The sequence below is a fragment of the Microcaecilia unicolor genome, chromosome 8 (assembly GCF_901765095.1).
Source record: "Microcaecilia unicolor chromosome 8, aMicUni1.1, whole genome shotgun sequence".
In the NCBI taxonomy this organism is placed as follows: Eukaryota; Metazoa; Chordata; class Amphibia; order Gymnophiona; family Siphonopidae; genus Microcaecilia; species Microcaecilia unicolor.
Genome location: NC_044038.1, coordinates 133,581,064 through 133,599,602, shown reverse-complemented (window position 1 = coordinate 133,599,602; position 18,539 = coordinate 133,581,064). Strand labels below are relative to the sequence as shown.

General features: G+C 43.8%; 1 protein-coding gene across 1 annotated transcript in view; it reads left to right on the top strand.

Moving 5' to 3' along the window:
• TENM2 (teneurin transmembrane protein 2) overlaps window positions 1–18,539 on the top strand; it is a 1,250,894-nt gene that overhangs the window by 406,906 nt on the left and 825,449 nt on the right. The window contains exon 4 of the mRNA XM_030212543.1: window positions 15,183–15,421. Coding sequence (XP_030068403.1) covers window positions 15,183–15,421 — 239 coding nt within the window. The remainder of the gene's footprint in view (window positions 1–15,182; window positions 15,422–18,539) is intronic.

Here is an 18,539-nt window from a genome sequence, read left to right as displayed (position 1 = left end):
ACTTTTTCTAGTTGCACACTCATTTTCTTAAATGATGTAGCCATACCTTACCACTGTATGTAGAATGTCGAAAAGCTAGTGGTGCTTTTCTAAATCCTTCTTCATTGAAAATGAAAGGGATTTAACATTTCTGCTTCTTTCTTGTTCCCTCTTAATCTTACACTGTCTGTTGCTCTCTGGTACCCTGAAAAATATTTTGGGCTCAATATTCAAAAAAATGCTGAGCTCATAAATGTGTGCCCTATTTTCAGCTAAATTTATGAGCACAAACTAAGATGAATTTTAGCTGAAAAGTTATGAGCTTAAAATTTATACTCATAAAGTTAAAGCTGCCATTTGTTTGCCTAGATTATATGCTTAATTTATGAGCCTAGTACTGAAAATCAGTGCTAAACTCCTAACTTCTTTTCCCCTTCCCCAAATCTGCCCCTGTTGTTACCTACTTTTTATGTTCCTAAATTTAAGAGTTAAGTGAAATTTTGAGTAAAAATGTATGTACTTAGCCCTAGTACATTTTCAAAGAGGCCAATTTATGATCATATATCCTTTGATTTATCCGGTCATTTGTCTCCTTGCTTTATCCCTTTACTTCTTCATGTGTCTTTGCCATCCTGACACCTTTGCCCAACTCTTTCAAATGCTGTTTCTTCCCTGTATGTTTTGAATGCTAAACCTTTGGGCCTTACTTTCTCATCCATCTCTGAAAACCAAATTGGTCTATTTGTCCTCTTGCTTTTATTGAGCTCACATAAATATTTGTTGCTTTTTTTTTTATAGCTCATGGGTGAATGTTTTACTGTCCCTGTCCCTAAGCTTCTGAATGTCTTCTTGTTAACAGCATTGTACTGTGTGTAGGCCCTGGATTAAATTTTCTGGCATGTCAGGTCAACAGGCCCAATTATTCACACAGACCTGCAGATTCCTGGATCTCTGCTGGGCAAGGATTTGTTAGCTGTGAAAGGATTTACTTTTCCAAGTAAAGAAAATACTTCAGCTGGGCTAAGGGAAGTGTTTGCAGTAGTGCTCTCATCCGAGGTGGGGGGGGGGGGGGGGGGAGCAAGCATATTAAGCTACCTGGGAATTACACTGGTAATGACATTTAAAGCACAGGCAGCTCCTTGTGACTCTGGGCAAGTCACTTAACCCTCCATTGCCCCATGTAAGCTGCATTGAGCCTGCCATGAGTGGGAAAGCACAGGGTACAAATGTAACAAAATAAAAAAAAGGAACAATAATACAAATGTAAAGGGAAAACCAACTCCAGGTATGTCATATGGGGGCCCTTTTACAAAGCTGTGCTAAAACATGCCCTGCACTATTTTAGCATGTGGGTTTCCCTATGTGCTGAGGCCACTTTTAACGTGGTTGTAAAATGGTTCCAATTTCTTTTTTTTTTCTCTTAATGGCCACATGCTAGTTTCCCAATTAGCGCATGGTCATTACCTTACCGTCACCTAGTTTGTAGGTGGTAAGGGTTCATGCGCTAACCCCACGCTAATCGACAGCAGACAGCAATTTGCCTGTGCTAACCAATTACTCTACTCTCTGTGATTGGTGTGCACTGATCCCAGAACCACTGTGGAATGCCTGAGCGCATCCCACAGTAGTGCCTGTAGCATGCAGTAAGTACGCGTTAGTACATACTGCCACTTAATAAAAAGGCCCATTAATGTATTATGAAACAGGGAATATGTCAGTGGTTCCCAAACCTGGTCCTGGAGGCACCTCATCCAGTCAGGTTTTCAAGATATCTACCATGAATATTCATGAGAGAGATTTGCATGCACTGCCTTCTTGGTATGTAAATCACTGTCATGAATATTCATTGTGGATATCATAAAAACCTGACTGGTTGGGATGCCTCCATGACCAGGTTTGGGAACCACTGGAATATGTCTAATCAATGAAATGAGTGCTTTTACTAACAAACACAAAGCAGTTAGTCCAGAATTTAGTGTGGCATGTAGTGAGCATCGCAGCTTGGTTTTTATATTGCAGGAACCCAATTGGGGAATGCATTTGGAATGATCCTAGGAGGGGCTGGGGTCATACAGGGGGCAAAGTTAGATGCCTAGATGCAGCATGCTGAGTGCAAATTCTAAAACAGCATCTGGGAAATAAGATTCCATTATAGAATCCTAGCGTAAATTGACATTCACACACCCACTTACACTATATCAATAGCAAGCATAAATGCACATGCCTAAGTGTGGCACCTTAGTACATAACTTCCAATGTTCTGTAAGTTATGCACAAATGTGGAACCCTGCTTGTGCCCCATCCATGTCTACCTATGTGTACAATCATATAGCAGTGACCCGTATAAGTGTACAACATACCCACGTAAATGCTAGTATTCTATAATTTAAGCCCGGAAATGGCGTGTACCTTTAGGTGCTAAAGTTATAGAATCAGGGGGTTAATGCATGAGGCCGCTGTACATGCAGGTGCATGTACTGTGCTATCTGCTAATGCATTTACCACAGTGTCTGTCATGTGCAGTAGCTCCAGGGCACAGGATGGCCCCACCCCCAATAGTTATTACACAGGCTTTGTACTTACTGCATGCAAGTTAAGTTTTACAATTAAGTTACAAAATGTATGCACTTTTGTGAATAGTTCCCTGTTTTATCATGATTCTTCAGTAGAGGGGTCAGTTCATTGCTTCTATCAGTTGAAATGCAGATTATTTTTCAATCATAAAATTTTTAAAAATTGACTGGAATATGCAAAAAAATGATATTTTAATTTTGTTAATACAATACAGAATGTACATGTTCACAAGAATATATTTCACAAGAATATCTTTCTATAACTGTTTGCTTAGTTCCTATCTGTCATCCTTGATCTCTTTTAAAACCAATTGTATCTTTCACCCTGTAATGGTGATGCCATAACAGATCTGTGTAAGCCACATTGAGCCTGCAAAAAGGTGGGGAAATGTGGGATACAAGTGCAATAAATAAATAAATATTTACTATACACATAGGAGGCTACCGTTAAAACAGATTATTTCATTTTACCTCATCATGATATTTTAGCACAGGATCTCATTGCATAAAATATGACCCTGTGCTAAAATAGCACAACTCATGGTAAAATTACCAGTCTTAACGGTAGCCCATGTTCATAACTTCCCCCCTCAATAGGAAACCTTTCACACAAAGGCAGAACATAGCATTACCAGTTCTACTTAACATAGTAACATAGTAGATGATGGCAGAAAAAGACCTGCACGGTCCATCCAGTCTGCCCAACAAGATAAACTCACATGTGCCATTTTTTGTGTATACCTTACCTTGATTTGTACCTGTCTTTTTCAGGGCACAGACCATATAAGTCTGCCCAGCACTATCTCCGCCCCCCCCAACCACCCGTCCCGCCTCCCACCACCGGCTCTGGCACAGACCGTATAAGTCTGCCCAGCACTATCCCCGCCTCCCAACCACCAGCCCCGCCTCCCACCACCGGCTCCGGCACAGACCTTATAAGTCTGCCCAGCACTATCCCCACCTCCCAACCACCAGCCCTGCCTTTATTTCTAAAGTTACATTTTAATTTCTAAAAATAATTTTACTTGGACCAACTGAGACTAGGAGCTTAGCCACAGGCAGGTCTGTGCTCTTGCCTCAGCCTACCCAGCAATGGCACACTATTGATGTATCCTGAAACCCCGCCAGCTGAAGACACCCTCAGCCCACTAAAAAGTTGAACCACTGTCAGAAAACAGTGACAGTCAGTGTCAGTGCTCCAAGCCACTGAAATCAGCACCCTGCACATGCTCAGTTCATGTGGAAGAACCGAGAATGTGTGGGGTGCCAGGTCGGTGGTTCAGAGCACCACAACTAACTGCCATTGTTTTCTGACTGGGGTTCAGTGCTTCAACAGTACACATATGTCTTCAGCTGATGGGCCTTGTGGATCCCTACCAGATAAGGTATTGAATTTTTCAGTTTGGTAGGGGAGCAGTGAAATGGTGTGTGTGTGTGGGGGGGGGGGGGAAGGGAATTACGACTGGAATCCCTTACTAGTTTCCTATTGGGAGGGGATAGCAACCACTGGGAAAATCAAGAGGTGACTTGCTTTGTCTTGACTTGTCCAGTGGACAGCTGCTCAATCAAAGCACCTTTCTGTAACCTAGATGTTTCAAGTACCAACTCTAAATAACAAACTTTTGGGATATAGATGTCTCTTTCCCCTCTAGTTGGACATCTATATTTTGGCCCCTCCCTAGTCATACTCAAAACAAACCCAGTCTTTGCTTCCTTACCATAAAGACATATGGCAGTTTTAGACATCAGTTACCTGGTTTGACATTCAAAACATGAATGGAGCTTCTAAAATAAGAGTCATGGGAAAACAAGCATATGCCCAGGGCCCAAAGGTTTAGGAGGAGCCCTCTCAGATGTATAATTTAGTAGCTTCCAAGGCAGATTTTTCCCTGAAAGTCAGCAGTTGGCAGAAAGAAGAGTGTATGTGTTGTGAAATGGAGAAGAACTAGAATGACTGTAGCCCTTCTCAATGGTCTCCCCATCTATATGAGATTTCCAGTCTGAAGGAAGAGTAGGCAAACAGTGCTTCTTACCTGTCACTTCCTCCTCTGTATTTGTGGGAGTTTTAAAATGCATTAACCCTTTTTGGAGCCCAATGTGCTTGCATGTCTAGAGCCAAATAAAGGATTACTGCAGCCCTGCATGCGGGTAAAAATGCATGTGTCATATACTTTTACCCACTCTGAGCGAAACAATTTTCAGATGGCTTATTTACCTGGATAAATAATCTTTGAAAATCACCATCCCCTTGTTTGCTATTTCCATTTCTTTTGACCTTTCCTCTGCTGGAGGATTTAAATATGTGAATGTTTTTGCTTGTTTTGCTTTTATCTCTTAGTTTACTATATTTTGTTTTTGGAGTGCTAACGCAGCGGGCGAACACATGGGTGATGCAAGAAAGGGGCAGAAAGGGGACCAAAAATCTGCATGAATGCCAATGGGAACAGTGTGCATATAGAGAAGAATGACTCAGGCTCAGTTCAGCAGCCCCTTGCAGCCCATCCTTCCCATACTTTTCTATAGAAACTCACCAGCAAACAGAAAGTTAGGAATTACTAGGAATGGAATAGAGAATAAGGCAAAGAACATCATAGTGCCTCTATTGCTCCATGGTGTGACTGCATCTTGAGTATTGTGTGCAATTCTGGTCATTAACCTGCTTATTTTTGAAAGTGATCGCCGGCCATTTCCCGACATAAATCAGGAGATGGCCGGCAATTTCTTAAAAGCGGCGAAATCGGTATAATCGAAAGCGGCATTTTTGACAGCATCGCCGCTTTCCCGTTGCTTCGCCGGCGAAAGTTCAATGGGACGTGTCAGTAGCTTAGCGAAGGTGGGACATGGGCGGGTATGGGCGTGGCTACCAGATGGCCGGCTTTTGCCGATAATGGAAAAAAAAGTGGCGTTAAGCAGTATTTCGCCGGGTTTACTTGGTCCTTTTATTTTCATGACCAAGCCTCAAAAAGGTGCCCCAACTCACCAGATGACCACCGGAAGGAATCGGGGATGACCTCCCCGTACTCCCCCAGTGGTCACCAACCCCCTCCCACACTAAAAAACACAATTATAAACATATTTTGCCAGCCTCTATGCCAGCCTCAAATGCCGTACCCACCTCCATGACAGCACAATGTGTTCTATCCTCTGACAGCCTTTCCCTGGTTGTGATGTGGCTCTCGGGTGAGTGTGACACCTTTTCTGTTAGGTGCACTGCAGAGTCACATCAGCAATGCATTGCGGTGGGTGTAGGGTAGTGGGCTCTATCCCATGGTGCTTTTCCCCCTGCTAACTGGGTCAGAGTGTGTCCAGTTTTGTTTCCAGTAGTCCATGAGGTAGTGGCCATGTTTGTAAGCCAGTTTTAGATCCCTTTCATGTGTTACCCACATGTGAAAGAGGGCATTGTACACCATTCTGCCAGCTCTGACCTACTGCTAATCTCAGTACCAGGGAGACTCTTTGCCAGTGGGGCACAACCTCTGATCTGCAGTTAACTGTGAGTAAACGTGCTTATTCAAATAAAGGACTTTTCAAAGAGATTCGTCTTCAGGTGTCAACTGGTGTGCCAAGGTTATGCAGCACCAACAAGTCCTAGAGGCCTGCATGTATGTAGGTCCCTGGAGCACTTTTAGTGGGTACTGCAGTGCACTTAAGGCAGGCGGACCCAGGCCCATCCCCCCTACCTGTAACACTTGTGCTGGTAATGGGAGCCCTCCAAAACCCACTGTACCCACATGTAGTTGCCCCCCTTCACCCCTAAGAGCTAAGGTAGTGTTGTACATGTGTGGGTAGTGGGTTTTTTTTGGGGGGGAGGGGGTTGGGGGGCTCAGCACCCAAAGCAAGGGAGCTATGCATGTGGGAGCCTTTTCTGAAGTCCACCACACTGACCCCTAGGGTGCCCAGTTGGTGTCCTGGCATGTGAGGGGACCAGTGCACTACAAATGCTGACTCCTTCCACGACCAAATGCCTTGGATGTCGCTGGGTTGGAGATCGCCGGCATTTTTTTCCATTATAGCTGAAAAACAAAACTGGTGATCTCAACCTCGGCGAACTCTGGCATTTGGCGGGTCTAAACTGTATTATTGAAAAAAAAAGATGGCCGGCCATCTTTTTCGATAATACGGTTTTGGCCAGCTGTAGCGCTGCCGCCAAAGTAGATCGCCGGCGATCTATTTGGCTGGCGACGTTCAATTCTGCCCCTCCACATCTCCAAAAAGATATGGAGGCATATTTTCAAAGCACTTAGACTTACAAAGTTATGTGGAGGGGCATTTTCGATATGACGTCCAAGTCCGATTTTGGACGTTTTGCACAAAACGTCCAAAAACCGAATAGGAAAAAGGGTAATTTTCGAAAAAGAAAAAATGTTTTTTTTTCTCTCAAAAATACTGTTTTGAGCAAGGTTTTGTGCTTTGGACGTTTTGGTTTTTGGTCCATTTTCAAATAAGTGCAAAACGTAGAGGTTCATGCCATTGGGATGTAGAAGGCACCAGCATTTTTAGTAGACTGGACCCCCAGACATCCCAGGAGAGCAATGGAGCACCCTAGAGGGCACTTTTGTGCACTTCTTAAAAATGCTCCCAGATACACATCTCACCTTTGCTCCCTTATCTTGTTCCCTGAGCCCTCCAAAACCCACTACCCCCCCCCCCCCACACACACACACACTGTACACCACTTCAATAGCCCTTTTAGGTGACAGGGGCACCCATAAATGGGTACAGTAGGGTTTTGGTGACTTTGGGAAGGGTCACAGTTTCCACCACAAGTGTGAAAGGTAGAGGGAGATAGGGACCTGAGTCTCCCACTCCATTGTGCACTGCACTGACCACTACGCTACTCCAGGGACCTGGATGCTGCTCTAATAGACCTGACTTTAACATCCGAGGCTGTCTTAGAGGCTGGTAAGTCATATTTTTTTATTCAGATTTTTCGGGGGTGTGAGGGGGTCAGTGACCACTGGGGAAGTATTGGGGGGGGGGGGTCACTCCTGATTCTCTCCAGTGGTCATCTGGTCATTTAGGGCACCTTTTTGTGCCTTATTCATTTTAAAAACAGGTCTAGCTCAAAACGTCTTAGTTTTAGCCCTAGACAGTTTGGTTTTGTTCCATTATGGCTGAAAAATGTCTAAGTCATAGGTATGCCCAGTCCCGCCCTTAACATGCCCCCAACATGCCCCCTTGAGATTTGGATGCACTGCAGAAGAACAGCAAAGGAAAACATCTGAAAAATAGGCTTAGAAAATACAGATTTAGACATTTTTGTGAGAAAAATATCCAAATGCTGCTTTATGCCGCTTTTTAGACGTTTTTCTCATTTGAAAATGAGCCCCATAGTAATCTACAGAGATTTGTAAGTCTAAGTGCTTTGAAATGAGCCTCACAGCTCAGTGGAGAACGTACAGAGAAGGGCGACCAAAATCATCAAGGCGATGGAATGGGTCTCATATGAAGAAAGGCTAAAGAACTTAGGTTGGGAAAGAGGTGGCTGAGGGGAGATATGATTGAGGTCTACATAATCCTGAGTGAAATGGAATGGGTAAATGCAAATCAATTGTTTACTGTTTCAAAAAGCACAAAGACTGCATGACACTTAAAACAAAAAGGAGATAATTAAGGCTTGGACCTTGTTGCCAGTTGATGTGGTAAAATCTGTTGGTATAACTGGGTTTAAAAAAGGTTTGGACAAATTCCTGGAAGAAAATTCCATACACCATTATTAAAGTAGACCTGGGGAAAGCCACGGTTTATCCCTGGGAATAAGTAGCATAGAATCTTGCTATGTTTTTGGGATTCTTCCATATACTCATGACCTGACTTGGCCATTGCTAGAAGCAAGATACTGGGCTAGATGGACCCTTGGAGGGGCATTTTTGATAAGTTGTTTAAGTCAGAATTGGGATGTCCTGCTCATAATGTCCAAAAAGGCCATCTATCTTGTAGCCATTTTCAAACAGGAAAAATGTCCACATTTTCTGTTTGAAAATGGCTATGAGATGGATGTTTTTGTGTTGAGAACTTCCAAAATGAAACGTTCAACTTTTGAATGAAGGAGTGGTCAGCTGTCATAGTTAGTGCACGGATCGGTACAGAGTAACATAGTAGATGATGGCAGAAAAAGACCTGCACGGTCCATCCAGTCTGCCCAACAAGATAAACTCATATATGCTACTTTTTGTGTATACCCTGCTTTGATTTGTACATGTCCTCGTCAGGGCACAGACCGTATAAGTCTGCCCAGCACTATCCCCGCCTCCCAACCATCAGTCCCGCCTCCCACCACCAGCTCTGGCACAGACCGTATAAGTCTGCTCAGCACTATCCCTGCCTCCCAACCACCAGCCCCGCCTCCCACCACCGGCTCTGCCACCCAATCTCAGCTAAGCTCCTGAGGATCCATTCCTTCTGAACAGGATTCCTTTATGTTTATCCCACACATGTTTGAATTCCGTTACCGTTTTCATTTCCACCACCTCCCGCGGGAGGGCATTCCAAGCATCCACTACTCTCTCCGTGAAAAAAATACTTCCTGACATTTTTCTTGAGTCTGCCTCCCTTCAATCTCATTTCATGTCCTCTCATTCTACCACCTTCGCATCTCCAGAAAAGGTTTGTTTGCGGATTAATACCTTTCAAATATTTGAACGTCTGTATCATATCACCCCTGTTTCTCCTTTCCTCCAGAGTATACATGTTTAGGTCCGCAAGTCTCTCCTCATACGTCTTGTAACGCAAATCCCATACCATTCTCGTAGCTTTTCTTTGCACCGCTTCAATTCTTTTTACATCCTTAGCAAGATACGGCCTCCAAAACTGAACACAATACTCCAGGTGGGACCTCACCAACGACTTATACAGGGGCATCAACACCCCCTTTCTTCTGCTGGTCACACGTCTCTCTATACAGCCTAACAGCCTTCTAGCTACGGCCACCGCCTTGTCACACTGTTTCGTCACCTTCAAATCCTCAGATACTATCACCCCAAGATCCCTCTCCCCATCCGTACCTATCAGACTCTCACCACCTAACACATACGTCTCCCGTGGATTTCTATTCCCTAAGTGCATCACTTTGCATTTCTCCGCATTGAATTTTAATTGCCAAACCTTAGACCATTCTTCTAGCTTCCTCAGATCCTTTTTTCATGTTTTCCACTCCCTCCCGGGTGTCCACTCTGTTACAGATCTTTGTATCATCCGCAAATAGGCAAACTTTACCTTCTAACCCTTTGGCAATGTCACTCACAAATATATTGAACAGAATTGGCCCCAGCACCGATCCCTGAGGCACTCCACTACTCACCTTTCCCTCCGAGCGAATTCCATTCACCACCACCCTCTGGCGTCTGTCCGTCAACCAGTTCCTAGTCCAGTTCACCACTTCGGGTCCTATCTTCACCCCGTCTAGTTTATTTAAGAGCCTCCTCTGGGGAACCGTATCAAACGCTTTGCTGAAATCTAAGTATATTACGTCTATAGCTCGTCCCTGATTCAATTCTCATTTCACCCAGTCAAAGAATTCAATGATTTTCCAGCTTCTTCCCTATCACCACTTTTGTGAAGAGGGACCGGCTCCGCTGTTCTCCAGTCCCTCGGAACCTCTCCTGTCTGCAAGGATATATTAAACAAATCTTTAAGAGGACCCGCCAGAACCTCTCTGAGCTCCCTCAATATCCTGGGGTGGATCCCGTCCGTTCCCATGGCTTTGTCTACCTTTAGCTTTTCAAGTTGTTCATACACACTCTCTTCCGTGAACAGTGCTCTATCCACTTCATTCTCATTTGTACTTTTTCCAGTCCATTGCGGTCCTTCTCCAGGATTTTCTTCTGTGAAAACAGAACAAAAGTATCTATTTAGCAAATTTGCTTTTTCTTCATCATTATCCACATAGCGGTTCGCAGTATCTTTTAGTCTCACAATTCCCTTTTTAGTCATTCTCCTATCACTAATATACCTGAAGAAATTTTGTCACCCCTTCTTACATTTCTAGCCATTTGTTCTTCCGCTTGCGCTTTTGCCAGACGTATCTCTCTCTTGGCTTCTTTCATTTTCATCCGGTATTCCTCCCCGTGTTCCTTTTCTTGAGTTTTTGTATATTTCTGGAACGCCAACTCTTTAGCCTTTATTTTCTCAGCCACTTGCTTGGAGAACCATATTGGTTTCCTTTTTTTCTTGCTTTTATTTACCTTCCTTACATAAAGGTTCGTGGCCCTATTTATAGCTTCTTTCAGCCTGGACCACTGTCCTTCCACTTCTTGTACTTCCTCCCAGCCCATCATCTTCTTCCTCAGGTATTCCCCCATTTTACTAAAGTCAGCACGCTTGAAATCCAGGACTTTGAGTTTTGAGTGGCCTCTCTCCACTTTAGCTGTTATATCAAACCAAACTGTTTGATGGTCACTGCTGCCCAGGTGGGCACCCACTCGGATATTTGACATGCTATCCCCATTTGTGAGCACCAGATCCAGCGTCGCTCCATCCCTCGTGGGTTTCGTCACCATTTGTATGAGCAAAACACTTTGGAAAGCATCCACGATCTCTCTACTTCTTTCCAATTTCGCAGACGGAACCTTCCAATCTACATCCGGCAGATTGAAATCTCCCAGCAACAGCACCTCTCTCTTGTTTCCCAACTTTTGAATATCTGCGATCAGGTCTTAATCTAATTCCTCCAACTGTGAAGGAGGTCTGTAGACAACACCCACGTGGACAGATGTTCTATCATCTCTTTTTAAGGTGATCCATATCGCTTCTTCCTTTCCCCAGTTCCCTGTCATTTCATTCGCCGTGATATCATTTCTCTCATATAGAGCTACTCCTCCACCTTTACGGCCCTCTCTATCCTTCCTAAATAGATTATAGCCTGGTATGTTTGCATCCCATTCATGGGAACCATTAAGCCACGTCTCCGTGATTGCAACAATGTCTAAGTCTGCCTCCAAAGAATGTCTGTAGCAGTAGTATGGTAAGACTACCACTAGGAGTCATGGTGGAAATTTGTTTCCCGGAGCCCAACAGGTTAGGAGCAGAGAGGAACTGCTTCTGTCCCAGGCTACTGAATCACCACTGATCACTTCTAGGTAAGTCCTGGGGATGCTGGAGGGGCTGAGGGGGGCGGGGTACTTTTGACATTTGTGGGTGGGGTTTGTATTCAGGAAAGGGCTTACTGTTTTATGGCATCTGGGGGATTGGAGTTGTGATCGGGGAATGTCAGGGACTGGCAATTGACATTAGGGTCTGTTAGAGGCTGAAAGGTGACATTGGGTTCTGTCAGGTGTTTGACAGGTGACATTTGGGGTATGCCGTGGGTTGTAATGTAACATTGGGATGTGTTGGGGTAGAGTATTGATATCGGGGGAGGGGTGTTGAAGAATTAAATGCTGGGAAGATGGGAGCAGGATCAAATTGGGGGGTGGGGTTGGGGCTAGCATCAGCATGGCAGATTTTAACACAATTATTTATGTCTGGGCTGGTACCTACATCACCTGCAGTGGCAGATAGCTCAGCCAAACCAAACCCAAAGGTAGAAAAACACCCTACATATTGTCCAAGCGGAAATCCAAGAAGTAGGGGTGGACCACCCCTACTTCTTGGATTTCCATCCAGATAGCTCAGCCACCCACACCATCTGCCAGTGCATGCAATGTGGTGGCTGTGTGATCATTGTTTTGTGCAGTAAATACAGGTCAGACACTGAGCATGCCCCTTGCATTTACCGCATAGGTTTTGCACATACTGCGCATTAATTTTTGCTGTTTACGCGAGGTAAGTGCAATACTTAACACACTTTATTAAAAGAGACCATGAATGTTGATTTATTTTATGAGATAGCTGTGCAGGATGGCCAATAAGAATAATGTCCGTGGAGCAGCTTCTCTAAGCTTGGTTTCCTTTATTTACGAAAAGCAAAAAAAAAAAAAAAGTAGAGGGAAGAATAAAAAAATATAAATGACTCTTCTTATTTTCTTTTGCCTTGTTAAGCTTTGTGCATGCTTTCTATTTAACCTATTTTTAAAATAAGGTTAGTACAAAAAGCATGAGCTGTTCAATGTGGAGACAAACTTGCTTTTGTTGATTTTAGGATATTTGTATATGGATCTCACAAGCAAAGCTGCCTGAGCCAACAAGTTGGAAAAGGATATTTGCTAGCAAAGACGGGAGCTTTGTTAAGCTAACAAACATCCCATTTGGAATTAGTTGCATGTCCTCTAAACAGATCAAGCAAATACAAGTTTTCGAGTCTGATGGTTATAGATGGCTGAACAGGTTTCACTGCTAGCAGGACGGATTTCTTTAGTTGTACCATGTAATTGGCAAGAACACTCTCGGTAACTACTGCATCAAAGTTTGTTTGAGCTTAGTATGAAAAAAGATCTGTAAATGCTTGTCAACTTTCTGTGCTATAAGTTAATTTTCATTTTCATTTGTTCAATATTATACTCCTTTGCAAGACCTTTTTTGTTTTTTTTTTTTTCTTTTTTTAAGCCTGGGTCCTAAGAGGAGCATGGATATTTCCACATCCAGTACCACATGTAAAATACATTTCTGCTGCAAGCAGATTTCCATGGCTGAAAGGGTGGAATGCAACACTGTTGGCAGCTACTTGTCTCAGTTTTAAGCTGTTTCCTGACTAGCAGGGCAACCTTAACAGCTGACCGACACTGAACAGTTCATGTGAGCATTAGTTGAGTTTACCAACCTGTATAAGAGCTTGAAATGCAAATGATGAATCTGAGGCCTCACAGCAGAACTAACAAGACCTTTTTACTAAAGTGCATTAAACAGTTAATACATAAATTAGCACAAGTTAGCTGATGGAGTACAAGCGCTGTAACTGTTCCCATGCTGGTAAGACAGCACCAGCTAATTTGTGGGTTAACTGCATGTTGTGTTAGGGGCTGGGAACTGGGAATGGGGTAGAAGATGGGTGTTTGCTGCATATTACACTTAGCACATGGTACTATGGGGGTCTTTTACAAAGACCCACTTATTGCCAGCTTTCACTTGTGTAGTTAAGGAGACCCTCACAGTTTAAACTGGGGGGGGGGGGGGGTAATAACATTGACTGAGGCCGAGGGCAGTAACGGTATGGAAAGGAGAGGGTGATAAGGAAAGTAAGGGTGGGAGGGGGGAAGACTGACTAGGTGAATGGTAAGTAGTAGGCAGGGTAGCAACAAGGTGAAGAAAGGTGATTGGTTAGTTAAGGGTCATGAGGATTGGTGGAAATATAGAGTGGAAAAGACGTTGAAAAAGGTTTTGGCGGTTTAGAATTATTAGGTGGGTGGGTAGGAGTGGGTGAGGGTGGATAAGGTTTAAAGTTTTTGACCCCTCCCTGCCCACCCGCTTTGGGTGGTGAGTGATTAATTTTAAGGAAGAGGTTTAGTTAGATATGGGTTTTACATGGGGAGGTGTGGGAGATCGGTAGCAGCTTTTGGATGAGTGGGCCTGTTCTGTGGGAATAAAGAGGCACCAGAGACGGTTAAGTGGATATTTGTTAATGATACTGGATGGAAAATAACTCAAGGGCATGAGTAAAATGTGGCTTGACGGCACCGTAAGTCACAGGGTTTAAAGGGGGTAATGTGGGGAAAGTCAGAGCCAGTTTCGTTACCGAATGGCTTAGCACTCTTAAACCGCTCTGGGAAGTTTAACAGGATTATAAAGGATTTGTATGTTGTTAAAGAAAGGTTAAGTTGTGGAATTGAGTTTTATATTGCTATGTGGTGAATAAAGCTGCAGCCAAATTTTATTCCAAATAAAGTGTTGTTGTGTTATTTAAATATATAAGGATTTTGAATGGTTATAGACTGACTGATGTGCGAATGTCAATGCTGTGCAGGTACACTTACTGTCTACGGAAGAGGGGGCAGAACCTGTGAATAATAATCATCAAGAACTGCAAGTGACATGCTGGCCCCAGTTCCACATAACCTTTTTACACATACTACCCAGTAATTTTTGCTGTTAAACAGTAGTAAGTGCAAAAACTTACCACACGTTAGTAAAAGGGCCCCAAAAAGCATAGTAGATGACACAAGCAAAGAGCAGGCAAAAATTAAAGTCTGTCCTGGGGGTTCCCGCTTTTCATTTGAGCGTAGTATTGCATAATAAGGTCTTGTCATCACTATACCAGAAGTTGGACTTTGGAAAGATTATTAAATGTCTAACAGGGTGCTGGTAGGAGTCTGTTCTGTATAGGAATGTAGGCACCTAACCAAGTATATGCTGTTTGATATTTAGGTACAAATACATCCCAAAGCTCTCTGGCAGCACAAGTGCTGCTGTGATAGTTCCCAAATGCAGTAGATATGTACATGCTATGTAAATTAAGCAGCTATTGCAGAATCACACTTAGATGGAACTTTAAAATTTACACACAAAAATATACATATGGACAATGCCATTACTTTAAACATTTGCGCATGTGATGGGCACATAAATATTAGTTCCTATGCTACAGAATTTCCCCGTGAATAAATATTGTTTTTGTATGTTTACAGAGTTAAATTATTTATAGAGCTTGTGGTTTTACTGCCTTTTCCACTGTGCTTTGGACACAAAAATAAACTATAAAAAATTCCAAGTGTTCCTTAATCTTTCTTCTGATCTGTCTTTTCCTCCCTTACATTTCAGGCACTTCTTGTTCAAGACATCTTCTGGAACCACTCCCCTATTCAGCAGCTCCTCTCCTGGATACCCATTGACCTCAGGGACAGTATATACTCCACCCCCCAGACTGTTACCCAGAAACACCTTCTCCAGAAATGCATTTAAGCTGAAAAAGCCTTCCAAGTATTGCAGCTGGAAATGCACGGCATTATCCGCTATAGCTGCTGCACTGCTGCTAGCTATTCTATTGGCCTACTTCATCGGTAAGTCAACGTTTTATAGTGTTTATAAAGAACCTCTCAGAGTCTTTCTTTGGTTCATGCACCTTCATAGTGAAGTATGTATTTTACATTAGGCATATGACACATGCATTTCCTCACTTCTCTAGATCACGTGCCAACGTGGCATTCCCTCACGCATTCTTTCGCTGCTCCTGCTCCAACCCCACCATCCCCAGCTGTCCAGCACCTTTCTCTCTCTCTTCCTTCTCCCCCCACCCCATGGATCTGGCATCTCTCCTTCACACCTCCTCTCCCCCCCCCCCCCCCCCCCCCCCCCCCGTGCACCTCCAAACTTGTTTTGTGTCAACAGCAGTAGAAGAGATTAAAACAGGCTGCCTCTGGCTGGCCCATGGAACTTCCACCTTCTGGTGCAATTTCCTTTTCCTTCTTGGCAGGATGTGGCAGATTGAAGGCCCCCTGAGCTGGGCAGAGGCATCCTGTCTTAATCACTCCTGACATTAGCAATGGAATATAAGTTTGGAGAACCAAGGTGGGAATGGGGGAGACCCACTGGGGAAGGAGAAGAGGAGTGAGAGAGAGGGGGTAAGAGCAGGGGAGAGGGAGGGAGAGAGGCTGGCCCTTAGGTTAGGGCATACAAGAGGAAGGGCATATATAGAAGCTGGACAGAGAGAGAGAGAGAGAGAGAGAGAGAGAGAGAGAGAGAGAGATAAGGACACAGAAGTGATGCTTGTCATGGAGTGAGCAATGCTGAACTCAGAGAGGGGATATGGACACAGAGAGGAGATTGTGGACACAGGAGAAAGGATAGGGACACTGAGAGGGCAGTTGATGAACATGATGGAAGGATAAGCACCGGGCTACAGAGGAGAGATACTGGAAGAGTGTGTGTAAGGGAATAGGGACACAGAGAGGCAATGTTGGATAAGGGAGGATAGGCCCACAGAGGGGCAATTTTGGACATGGAGGGGGGGGGGGGATAGGAACACAGAAAGGTGATGCTGGACAAGAGAGGGATAGGGTAATAGAAGGGTGATGCTGGTCACTGGAGGATGGATATGGACACAGATAGGTGATGCTGGACACAAAGGACACAAAAGAGAGATTGTGGAAAAAGGGAAGAGATAGGGACACTGAGAGGGTAGATACCGAACTTAGGAGGATAGGGGCAGGGACTCAAGAAAAAAGAGGGGTTAGGGATACAAAAAGGCTTGCTGGATATGGGGAGGAGGATAAGAATACAGATATGTGATGCTAGACAAGGGAGAAAGGGATGCAGAGAGGCATTTCTGGTCACAAGTGTAAGAATGGGGACACATAGGGGGAGATGCTAGACACAAGGGGAAGGAAGGAGCACAGATGGGTGATACTCTATTCAGCAGGAGGGATATGGACACAAAGAGATGATGCTGGACACAAGGGGAGGAATAGGGACATAGAGAGGAGGTTGTGGACATATGGGAAGGGATAGAAACACTGAGAGGATAGATGCTGTATATGGAGATGGATAGGGACACTGAGAGGGTAGATACTGAACATGGTAGGAGAAAAGGGAGAGGGACTTAGAGGGGAGATGCTGGAGAATTGGGGGGATAGGGAAACAGAGAGACAATGTTGGGCATGGGGGAATAGGGATACAGAGAGGCAATGCTAGACACGAGAGATTTATAGGTATACAGATGTGCTATTCTAGAAGAAGAGGTTAGGGACATAGAAATGGGGGACAGGAATACAGAGGAGTAATGCAGGATATGAGAGAAATAGGAACACAGAGGGACAATACTAGTCATATAGATAGGGATACAGAGGAGTGATGCTGTACTCAGAGGGCGGGATGTGGACACAGAAAGGTAATGCTAAACACAGGGGGAGTGATAGGACACAAAGGGGAGATTGTGGACCCAGGGGAAGGGATAGGAACACTGAGAAGGTAGGAAAATAAAGAGGGGAGATACTGGACAGGGCAGATAGGGATGCAGAAGGAAGATGGATGGTGGACATGGAAAGAGAAGAAATGTTAAATGTTAGTAGACCCTTGAAGGAGAGCAAGGGAAAAAAAAAGAAAAGTAGAAGAGACATAAAGGTAGAAAAAATATTTTATCTTGAATGTATTAATTGGAATATGTCAGCTTTAGGAAATGGTGCATCTCTGACATCTTTCATTTCAGTTTCTATTTTCCTAGTATTGCTGTACTTCTTGACATTTCCTGATGTATGTATGTATTTATTTTTTGCCTACTGATCTGTAGTCCCTTGCATATTTATTGAGGGTCTGTCTCTGTTTTGCGCTTGTGACCAAGATGGAGTTGTCTGTTAGCATGCTGTTTCTGTGTAGAGATCTGTAGCAATCCTTTTCTGTTTCCTCATAATTTGGTGTATTTTCATTTAGGGCCCAGTGTGATATTTGTAGCGCTGCCTTTTCACAGATAAGTTTGTTGCTCTTTGAGTCCTGGGAGTTAATGTTTGTTAGGGTATGGTAAGGTTCTGCTTGTGTTTTTGCACAAGTTTGTAGAAGTCTCTTTTCTCTTTTTTTCACCCCCTTATACCTGTTTCTGTAAACCTTCTCGATGGATTTGTTGACCAGTGTAAAGCCAGAAAAGAAATAAACTTGGAAACTTAATGTGTTGCAGTGGAGGGATTGTATGTTGGCTTTACTGAGGTGGCATCAAAACTGTAATATAATTTTAGGGGTCCTTTTACTAAGCTGTGGTAAGCGCTAGCGCACGATTACCGCAGCTAAAAATGTCTTACTGCAGGATACCCGAGTTCAAATCTGCGCAAACTAATCTGGGCACTAGTGATTTTTAAAATATTTTTGTTGGAGGGGGGCATATCAGGAGATAGAGAGGGGGCGTTCCTGCACTAATCAGATAACGCATATAGATTACAGTACATTAACTGGTTAGAACAAAATTACTGCATGAGCCCTTACCATCTACAAAATTGATGTCAGTAACTGCTCCTGTGGTAATTGCAACATTATCACATGGCCATTAATAAGCAAAATAGAAAATCAGCCATTTTCCAGCTGCAGTAAAAATGGTCTTTGCGTGCAGAAAACCCCCAATAAGAGTGCACTGAAGCCACTTTTCACCAAAGCTTAGTAAAAGGACCCCTTATTTTGTCGTAACATCAGACTGGG